Here is an 11,508-nt window from a genome sequence, read left to right as displayed (position 1 = left end):
TTGACCACTCCGCAATACGAAGATTGGGTAGGAAGATCCGCTGCACAAGAAATTCAAGATGAGCCATTTGAGGAGGTGAAAAGGTTGAAGGCCATTGTCGAAGCGAAGGATAGGGAAATTCTGCAGTTGAGTAAGACTGCGGAAGCATACAAAGGGATGGCCGAACAAAGCAAGCAATTGTATGAAAGTGAACGAGAAAAGCGTCAAGAAATGAAGCGGAAATGTAGGGAATTATATGATCAAGCCGAACGTGTCAAGATGCCATATGCAAGAGAAAGTAAAGACTCTGTACTAAATAGGCTTAGGAATTTTGGTGATCTTGTACGTGATCGCCTTCGCGATATGATGTAAACAGATGTATCTGGTTTCTGCAATGAAATGAATCTCTCCCCTTTTCACAAAGTGTTTGTCATATAATAGGTTTGATTAACGGGTCCCATTTCGAAGGTGTTGCATCATGCTAGGCCTACCCTTGGCACTAAAAGGGTCCCCCCGTAGGACATGCATCCGAATTTTTGGAACATCTACTAACTCTTGTCTTTTTCTTTTTCTTTGTTTTATTTTGTTAAAAAGGTTAAGCCAGGGCTAAATCTAAAAGCACGCCATTTCATATTTTCAGGTAACATTTAAACATAGCTTCTCGACGAAGCCCCATCATAACGCGATCCCGAAGTAGAGCCCAAAGGAATCGTGTAGACATGAGTACTCAACCGGAATCGTCTGACAAGACCGCTGCAACTATCCAGCCGGAAGTCACAAGTCCTGGAGTTCAGTTGACTGAATTGCTTACAAAATTTGGGGAAATGGCATCTGAAATGGCCGCCCAAAAGAAATTGATCGATGAGCTCGTAGGTAGCGGAGTGCAACCCGAGTCTCCGCCCGTCAGACAACCACAATCCGAACCATTTGTTATTCCGCCAATTCAAACCACGTTACCCTTTGTTATTCCTCCAATTCAAACTACATTTGAGGGAATTGTCAACCCGCAATATGCTTACACTCAAAATCCTCCGTTCTATCCTCCCTATGGGCAGGGATTTCAAACCCAAGGTGGCCAAGGTGGTCCAAACATGCCCCCAGATCCACACGCTTTTTATCAGACCACTGTAGAGCCTTTTGTGCCGGAGAACATTGTTCAAACCAAGCCGGAAGTGGGGGAGTCATCTGCCCCAATTGATCTGAAGTTACTTAAGCGGTTGGACCGTTTCGATGAGTTCATCCGGAAAAGCCAAGGTTTAAGCAAGCAAGGGGTGCTAGACTACGATGATTTGTGCCTGTTTCCAAATTTGCAGCTGCCAGTGGGATTCAAGACCCCGAAGTTCAACAAATATGACGGTACAGGCAATCCGAAGACACACTTGCGTTTGTTTGCTAACAAGTTGGGTAGACCAGTGGATGACGAGAACTTGCCGTTGAGGTTATTCCCGGAAAGTCTAGAAGGCGACGCCCTCGATTGGTATTCAAATTTAAAGCCGGAGGAGGTGAAGACCTGGCTTGATTTGTCCAACGCCTTTATCAGACAGTACGAATATAACTGTGAGTTGGCACCGACTAGAACCACTTTGGAAGGCACGAAGAGGCGACCGTCTGAAGATCATAAGACATACGCCAAGAGATGGAGAAAAATAGCTGCCAAGGTTGAGCCCCCGATGACCGAAGATGAAATCATTCGCACTTTTATAAAGGCGCATGATCCTCCATACTTCGAAGAAATTTTCCGTATGACCGGATGTTCATTTGCTGCAATTGTAAATAAACTTGAGGAGTTTGATGACTTTGTGAGAGTTGGAAAAATTGTTAATGTCTCTGCCCTGAAATCACAAGTGGAAGCTTTGCAAGGGCAAGGAAGCAATGTGAAAAAACCGCAGTTCAAAAAGAAGGAGGGGGATGCAACCTTTATCTGGAACCAAAACCCTTCATCCCGACCCCGATACCAACACAATCCAACCTACCAACCACATTACCCTTACTACTCAGACCCGCACCATGTATATGCTACCAATATTCACCACCCTCGACCTCGTCCAAGCTATCCTAACCCACCTGTAGCCCCTTTCCAAATCTCTCAACCAAATCCACCCCAAAACCGACCTCGCCCACCATATAACCCAAGATTTCCTTCCCCAAATAGACCTATTTACAACCATCCTCAACCTACTGAACCTTACAACCGACCCCCTAGCCGTACATTTACCAATTTAGGCAGGCCTTTAGACCAATTGTATGACCAATTAAAGGCCACCGGGAAAATTGGTATGGTACCCCCTCCTACCTATCCATATGGTATGCCCGCTTGGTATAACCCGCAAGCTGTCTGTGCTTATCACTCGGGGGCACACGGACATTCCACTTTGGATTGCAAGGCTCTTAAGCATAAAGTTCAAGATATGATTGAATCTGGAGAAATTGTAATTAGAAAGAGGGAGACACAAGGGCCGAACGTAAATAGAAACCCCTTGCCGGAACACGCTAATATCATTGGGGTCATTCTGGACGAAGCAGAGTATGTGGAACAAGTCAAAAAATTGGCGAGGGAAGCTGAAGTATTTGGGGTCACAGACCAACCATTTGTCATAGAATTGCCATTCGAAGAGGATGAAAAGCCTTTTATCTTGGATCTCACGCCAGCTGAGAGTGAGGCTTTGGAGCCAGTAGTCATTGAATTCCCGAAGCAGGAGCCTGTTTTGAGTCTGCAACAAGTGCCATGGAACTACGATGAGCCCGTCATACAGATTGGGGAAAAATCAATTGCGAAGAAGGAAGTGTCAGTGGTCACCAGATCAGGGAAGATTGCAAGTCCATTTGAAACTACCATTCCGATTCAAGCAAATAACTCCGAGCCGCCTGCTAAACCAACAATCACCGAGAAAGAAGCCTTGGATTTCTTAAAAGGCTCCAGAGAAGCGAATACAATGTAATCGAGAAGCTAAGCAAGTCACCTGCTCAGATATCCATGTTGGACCTGCTCTTTTCATCAGATATGCATAGGGACGCGCTGATCGAAGTATTGACTAAAGCTCAAATCCCTAAGGATATTTCAGTTGATAATTTCTCGCACGTGGTTGGAAGTGTGTTATTTACCAAACAAATTACTTTTTCTGACGATGAATTGCCGGTGGAAGGCATTGGACATAACAAGGCCCTATACATAGTTGTGAGGTGCAATGGGAAAATGCTGCCGAAGGTATTGATTGACAATGGATCTGCACTTAATATCTGTCCTTGGAGCACCTTGGAAAAGCTAGGGTTGCAAGACATAAAGCTGAGGCTTTCAGGGACCATAGTTCGAGGTTTTGATGGAGCGCAAAGAGAGCCAATAGGAGAAGTGGATTTAGTCGTCGAGATAGGGCCCGCCCAGTTTCAAATAACCTGCCAAGTCATGCACTTTCCTAGTGTTTACAATGTTCTGCTTGGAAGGCCGTGGATTCATAAGTCTGGGGCTGTGCCTTCTTCATTACATCAATTGATGAAATTTGTAGTAAATGACAAGCTGATAACTATCTTTGCCGAGGAGGATTGCCTTGTAATTACCGATTCTGAGTCCAAAGAAGAGAGTAGCCGAAATGCCACCATGACCCCTCATAGCACGACTGATATTGTCTCCGTCAGTTGGATAACAAGAGAGGAGCGAGCTCTATCAAAGGCCAGTGTCATGATGGCTAAGGAGATGATCCGTGGAGGCTATGAATTTGACAAAGGGCTGGGACGAGATCTGCAAGGAATTTTGAAGCCAGTGGAGATTATTGAGAAAAAGGATTCGTTTGGTTTAGGCTTCCGACCGACTGCTAAGGATATCAGAGAAATGAAGGAGCGCAAGAAAGCGGAGAAAGAAGGAAGGCAAAGGGCTCTTGACATTCCACCCCTGCATTATACTTTCCCACGACCAGCCGAGGTGATCATGTCAGAAATTAACCCAGTTGACGAAATTGAAGCTAGTTTGTCCCAATTGTTCGTTGGGGCAACATTTGAAGACGATTTTCCAGACGAAGCTGAATTTCCTGACATCCCTGAAGGATCAATTCCCAATTGGACAGCCGAGTTTCTGCCCATTCGGAAGGAGTTTCGGTAAACTGAAAGGGGTTTATCATTCATATGAATTCATGAAAATACTTTTGCATCTGTAAATAGCCAATGAAAACAATTTTACTTTTTGACTAACATTTGCGCATGTAAATATTGTTAAGTTTTCATTTCCATTTGCTTTCAATCAAAGGTCTTTATGAAAATGCACAAGTTGATCTTGTCATGTTGCGTTGTTTATTCGCTTGTTTATATTCATATTGCTTGTTCATTTGTTTGTTGTATGTTTGTTTGCTTATTATCCCACATTCGTTAATTCTTTCAGATGGCCAAAAATAAAATTATTTGACCCTTTGGATATCACAGTTCTGGAATACGATAATGGCAATCTCTATATCATTCACGACTTGGAGGTCTGTGAATCCGAACTCCAAAGCGAGAGTGATAATGAGGAGGTATTCGATTCTTTTGTAAAGAACCTTGAACAATATGAAGAAAAACCAAAACCGAACCTGGAAGAAACAGAAAAGGTTAACATTGGCACTGAGAATGAGGTTAAGGAGGTGCAGATTAGTATTCATTTGAATGAGAGGCAGAAAAAGGAGATGCTTGAATTTTTGACTATGTTCCAAGATGTCTTTGCATGGTCCTATGATGATATGACTGGCATCTCAACTGATGTTGTAGTGCACAAATTGCCCACAGACCCTTCTTTTCCCCCCGTAAAACAAAAACCCCGAAAATTCAAACCAGATATGAGCCTCAAAATAAAAGAGCAAATTGAAAAACAGCTCAAAACCAACATTATCATTGTTTCCCATTACCCAATTTGGCTTTCGAATCCAGTCCCTGTTCCAAAAAAGAATGGAGAGGTGCGAGTTTGCGTTGATTATAGAGACCTCAATAAGGCCAGTCCTAAAGATGATTTTCCTCTACCAAATATTCACATTCTCTTGGATAATACCGCCGGACATGAGATTGAATCTTTTTGTGATTGCTTTGCTGGATACCACCAGATTTTGATGGCAGAAGAGGATAGGGAGAAGACTGCTTTTATCACCCCTTGGGGCACCTTTTGCTACCGAGTCATGCCTTTCGCTTTAAAGAATGCCGGAGCTACCTATCAGAGGACCATGACCACCCTGTTTCATGATATGATCTACCGGGAGATGGAGGTCTACGTGGATGACATCATAATCAAGTCTAAGAGGGCGGAGGACCATTTGGTTGATTTGAAGAAGTTGTTCGAAAGGTTGCGGAAGTACAATTTGAAGCTAAATCCTGTGAAATGCGCCTTTGGAGCACCCGCGGGTAAGCTGTTGGGATTCATTGTCAGCAAGAAGGGCATAGAAATAGATCCAGCAAAAATCAAAGCAATTCGAGATATGCCTGTGCCGAAAACTCAGAAGGACGTGAAAAGTTTCTTAGGGAAGATCAATTTTATTGGGAGGTTCATTGCCCAGCTAACTGCCACATGCGAGCCATTGTTCAAATTATTGAGAAAGAATGTACCGTTGTATTGGAATGAGGAGTGCCAACAGGCTTTTGACAAGATTAAAGATTATTTATTGCATCCACCAGTCTTGGTGCCACCGAAGCCGGGTCGACCATTAATCATGTACCTATCCGTGCTTGAAGGAGCAGTTGGTTGTGTCCTTGGACAATATGATGACTCTGGAAGGAAGGAGCAAGTCATTTACTATCTAAGCAAGAAGTTCACGCAGTATGAGGCTAATTATTCATTCATTGAGAAAAGCTGTTGTGCATTGGCCTGGGCAGCCCAAAAGCTGAGACACTACCTGTTGAGCCATACCACTTGTCTTATTTCCCGATCTGATCCTCTGAAGTATCTTTTGGAGAAACCGATGTTAACTGGACGTCTGGCAAAATGGTAGATAATTCTCTCAGAGTTCGATATTGTTTTCACTTCACAAAAAGCTGTCCAGGGGCAAGCTATAGCTGATCATTTGGCAGAAAATCCAAGGGACGATGATTATCAGCCACTTCATACGTATTTCCCTGATGAGAAAGTTTTATTCGTAGGCGCTACAGATGATATGAGTGAGCAAAACCCTGAATGGAGGCTTTTCTTCGATGGAGCTTCGAATTTTCTCGGAGTTGGAATTGGAACCGTTTTGGTTTCACCCGAAAGGAAGCACTACCCTGCCGCTGCCAAATTGCAATTTGCCTGCACAAACAACATGGCTGAGTATGAAGCCTGTATTTTTGGTCTCAAAATGGCATTGGAAATGGAAATCAAAGAGTTGATAGCTTTCAGTGATTCAGATTTGCTCGTACATCGGACTTTGAAGCAGTGGATAACCAAAGATTCAAAAATTCTGCCCTACCATTGTAATCTGCTCACTCTGGCCAAGCAATTTCGAAACTTGGAGTTCAGACATCTTCCACGAGCCCGAAACGCATTTGCCGATGCTTTGGCCACCTTAGCTTCTATGATCCAATATCCTGATGAATTGAGGATCGAGCCAATTCCGATTCAATTTCAAGACAAGCCTGCCCACTGTTGGGTCGTAGACAAGTCCTTCGACAATGTTCCGTGGTATACTGATCTTAAGGAGTTTCTAAAAACTGGATCTTACCCTCTGCATGCTAATACAAAAGACAAGAGTTTTCTGCGTAGAATGGCTTCAAAATTTTTCTTAAATGGAGAAGTTTTGTACAAAAGAACCTCGGATTTGAATCTTTTAAGGTGCATCAATGAAGATGAAGCTCAATATATAATGAAAGAAGTGCATAGTGGCGTTTGTGGACCTCACATGAATGGCCATTTGCTAGCAAAGAAAATCATGAGAACCGGACACTTCTGGCTTACTATGGAGCATGATTGTATAGATTTTGTCCGGAGATGTATAAAATGCCAAATGCATGGTGACATTATACGCGCTCCACCCACTGAGTTGCATAGCATGACCGCCCCATGGCCCTGTTCAATGTGGGGTATGGACGTGATTGGTACCATCGATCCCCCCGCCTCAAATGGACATCGATTTATATTGGTAGCGATCGAGTACTTCACTAAATGGGTTGAAGCGGAATCATTCAAACATGTCACGAAGAAGGTAGTAGCCAATTTCTTGAGAGATCACATCATCTGTCGCTTTGGAGTACCCGAAACGCTTATTACAGATAATGCCAAGAATCTGAACAATGACATGGTAGATGGACTATGCGAGCAGTTCAAAATCAAACACCGCAATTCTGCCATTTATAGACCTCAGATGAATGGAGCTGTAGAAGCCGCAAATAAGAATTTGAAGAAAATTATCCGCAAAATGACAGAAAAGCATCGCGATTGGCATGAAAAGTTACCTTATGCATTGATGGCGTACCGGACTTCTATTCGGACTTCGACTGGGGCAACGCCATATTCACTTATGTATGGGATGGAAGCTGTATTACCAGCTGAGGTTGAAATTCCTTCGCTACGAATCCTTATGGAAGCTAAATTGGAAGAGACTGATTGGATCAAGCAGCGTCATGAGCAATTGACTTTGATCGATGAAAGGCGATTCAATGCTATTTGTCATGGTCAGTGCTATCAGAAACGTGTGGCCCGGGCTTACAACAAAAAGGTCCATCGGCGGGCATTTGAAGAAGGTGATAAGGTACTGAAGCGAATTTTGTCAATGCAAGATGAAGCTAAAGGCAAGTTCGCTCCAAATTGGCAAGGGCCGTTCATTGTCCAAAAGGTATTACCTGGCGGAGCTCTTATTTTGGCGGAAATGGATGGACGGGCTTTCCCTCAACCCATCAACTCAGATATGTGCAAAAAGTTTTTCATTTGATCATGCAAATTTTCTTTAGAAATTCGTGCAAATGGCGAAATGCAAGTCAGGCCATCTTCTTTTACACTAAAAACATTTTATCTCTACTTGTCCCCTTTGAGCCATCAGAATTGACAAATTTCGTTTGATAACCCTTGGGAATTGCAAACCCCACACTGGGGCAAATTTAGTTTAAAAAGAGAGATAAGAAGAGGAAAACCCTACACTGGGGCAAAATTAGTTTCTCAAAGAAAAATGCAAAAGTGAGAAAATGCAATGAAAAAATGCAAAGAGAGAAAATCTGATCAAACTGGGGCAAATTTTCCTCAGTTTCGGAATTGTTTTTAAAAGAGTGCAATCTCAAGTTATTTCACCCCTCGTATCAAATCTGCTTTCAAGCCTTAACCTTTCTTGAAAAACACCCCACCTGACCTCATTACAAAGCCCAAAGCCCTGGCTTTCGTCACTTGCTGCATTTCTATTAGAAAATTTGTTAATCAACTGGCAGGTGATGTCCATAATGTCTTCGCCTAATCTTACAAGGGAAGTGCATTTTACTTATGCCAGAAATCTTTAACTCATATTTCTGAGTCGATCGTGGTCAAGATATTTCACTGTTTCTTTAGGTGAAAACCCGAAAGGGCGCCTCAAAAAAAAAAAAAAAAAAAACAAACAAAACAACAAAAAGGGTGGGGGCAACCTTGGTGAAAACCCGAAAGGGCGCCAAGGCGGGTTTTTCACAACAGACGAGCACGAGAAGGGACAGCTGGTGACCTGGTTCATTTAGGGTTTTCCCCATATTTGTGATACTTCTGCCAGTATCGGATTCCGAAGCAAAAAAAAATATCCAAAGTCTTGAATATGATTTTCGTTGGCTAAACTTGTATTGTTCTTTACAAATATTCTTTTGCAAAATGTATCTTTATGAACCTCTTAGTTGTTCTCAATTATTTGTGTATGACTGCCTATGATTGTCTACATTCTTTTGCATGCTCATCTTTGCCTGACATAGGAAATAATCTTGCATATACATTGATTGTTATATGATAAATTTTCACGCATCATTCTTTCACCATTGAATTCAAATGAATGATAAACCCTAAGGTTTGTACAAAGATAAGGGATTCAATCATCAGTTACAGTGAGTAACATGCAACAAAGCTGCCACCTAGATCGGGTGAAGTGTTAAATCCGTATTTTATTAGTCTCGGAAATTGAAAGGTTTCAAGTTCGATTAAGACAAACGCTGCAGAGCAGAAGTAAAAGCATCACAAGACTCATGTTTACACGATTCTCAAGGCAAACTGGATCAAATAATGGTGGCAAGTCCATTATTTCTTCTTTTCTTGCAGGAATGTTGCATTTACAAACAAAGGCAGCCACTCTCCTTTTGGCGTCTAAATCAATGACAGGCAAAGCTTCCTAGTAAGCAAGAATCGATGTTATTTGCAAAACTCGATCATAAGAAACAACATCAGCTCTCGCTTCAATCACAAAGATCCAAATTTCCTCTTGATACAAAAGTTGAACTATTCTCAGGTAAAAAACTCAATTCATTGTTTAAACTTCCCCAGTGAAGTCCCGTTTAAATTCTTGTTCGGGTCAGTCCCGTTTAAATTTCTGCTCGGGTCAGTCCCGTTTAAATTCTTGTTCGGGTCAGTCCCGTTTAAATTCTGTTCGGGTCAGTCCCGTTTAAATTCTTGTTCGGGTCAGTCCCGTTTAAAATTCTGTTCGGGTCAGTCCCGTTTAAATTCTGTTCGGGTCAGTCCCGTTTAAATTCTGTTCGGGTCAGTCCCGTTTAAATTCTTGTTCGGGTCAGTCCCGTTTAAAATTCTGTTCGGGTCAGTCCCGTTTAAATTCTGTTCAGGTCAATCCCGTTTAAAATTCTGTTCGGGTCAGTCCCGTTTAAATTCTGTTCGGGTCAGTCCCGTTTAAATTCTTGTTCGGGTCAGTCCCGTTTAAATTCTGTTCGGGTCAGTCCCGTTTAATTTTCTGTTCGGGCCAGTCCCGCATTTTAAATTTCTTGTCTGGGTCAATCCCATTTTAAAATTTTGTCAAAAGGGGTCAGTCTTCATTTCTAAAAGCCTTCGTCATTCGAGACGTTCACAGCCGAATAATGCAGATAAGTATTTGGTGTCTACTTCTTTGTCTCAAGTTTTTCCAAAACTCAGACAAAGAGGGGCAAACTGTAGACACCAAATTTTTGGTTTCGAATTTTACTTGTTTAATTAGTTTAATTTGAGATTTGTTGTTTCAATTTTAGATTTATCTTAGGGGTTTCCTGTTTCACGTCTATTGTTTTAATTAGTTTACGAACATTTATTTCATTTATGGATTCAAAAAGAAAAATCATGAAAAAAGAAGGGAAAAGAAAAAATAGAAATTTTATTTTATTTGGCTTTATTTATCTATTTTAGTCATTTCTACTTATTTTTATCTTTTATTGTTATTTGGTTCATTTTCAAAAAAAAAAAAAAAGTATTGCGGCATGCACGCTGCAATTTTTTGCAGCGTGCAAAGCACAAGCACAGAGGCCCCGTTGGATGGTTGGATGTGAAGGAAGGACAGGCCCTTCATCCTCACCATTGGGGTGAGGGTTTAGGAACCTTGGGTTCCATATAAAAGAGCAAAAGAAAAGGCAGCCGCAAGGAGGTCGGACAAGGGAGAAAAATCTGGAACGTCTAGGAAAGAAAAACCGAGAGTTGACGGCTGGAAAAAAGAGGGTTACAAGAGAGCTAGGGGAAAAGAGGTCGAGGGAGGAAGAAAAGGCTACGGGAAGAGTTTTTCTTTCTTTCTTTTTGACAAAAAGATCGGCGAAAGGGAAAGAGAGAAGATGGCATCAGGGTAGAGAGTCTTTGAAAAAGAGGTTGTGTCTGGAAATCTCTGGGGGGGAGGTCTGATAGAAAAGGAGAGAAATTTCAGGAAGAAAGAAGAGAAAAGGCTAGGAAAAGCTGTAAGCTTGATAGAGAAAACGAAAGGAAGATTGCTGGGAAAGGCTGCAGACTGCTGAAGAAAGCAAAACAAGAAGGGTTTTCAACCGTAAGAACAAAAAGGGATTTGGGATTGGAAGAAGACAACCGCATCATCATCGCTTTTCCGTTGAGTGTTTGCCGAATCGTTCAAGCTCTTTCTTCATTTCAGGTATCGATTTCTTCTTTTAAAGGTCAAAGCTCTTTTCTTTAGTTATTTGTTTGCATTTCTGTGTCCTTGTTGATTCTGGTCTGGCTTCAATATGACTAAGGTTTCTTGTTTTGGGTTGGTTAAAATCTGGAGTGGGTAAAGAGTTGATAGCTTGCATATTGGTGTTTTTGGCCGAGAGGAAATTGCATAAAGTTTCCAACTTTGGTTGGTAGTTTGCTTTAGGCTGAGTTTTGGGATGCAAGTCTGGATTTTTCTTGTAAGCTAATGTCATAAATTCTTGTTTGAGTATTACTTCTGTCCATGTGAGGAACAAGAAACGCATGAATCGTGTTTAAAACCAGTCAGGATTGCCGAACCTTTTGCTCAGAATTTTCCAATTTTTGCATGGTTTTTCTTCTATGTTTTAGTTGGTTCGGATGTTGAAATGGATGTTATGACACTTAGATTGGTTTTGGGTGTTTGTGTTTAAACATACTTGAGCTGGAAAAGAGATTTCAGATTGCCAAACCATTCTGCATGAATGTCTTGTCCAGAATTTCTGTGATGCATTAGCTCCTTTATT

General features: G+C 41.8%; 1 protein-coding gene across 1 annotated transcript; it reads left to right on the top strand.

The window, feature by feature from the left end:
• Window positions 1-803: 803 nt before the first annotated feature.
• Window positions 804-4,074, top strand: LOC140015197 (uncharacterized). Its single transcript, XM_072067106.1, has 4 exons — window positions 804-1,637; window positions 2,238-2,914; window positions 3,229-3,837; window positions 4,035-4,074. The coding sequence occupies exons 1-4, from the start codon at window positions 804-806 to the stop codon at window positions 4,072-4,074; spliced, it is 2,160 nt and encodes a 719-aa protein (XP_071923207.1).
• Window positions 4,075-11,508: the final 7,434 nt, after the last annotated feature.

The sequence above is a fragment of the Coffea arabica genome, chromosome 10e (assembly GCF_036785885.1).
Source record: "Coffea arabica cultivar ET-39 chromosome 10e, Coffea Arabica ET-39 HiFi, whole genome shotgun sequence".
Classification (NCBI taxonomy): Eukaryota; Viridiplantae; Streptophyta; class Magnoliopsida; order Gentianales; family Rubiaceae; genus Coffea; species Coffea arabica.
The sequence above is the reverse complement of the archived record's forward strand: the minus strand, read 5'-3'. Positions and strand labels throughout refer to the sequence as shown.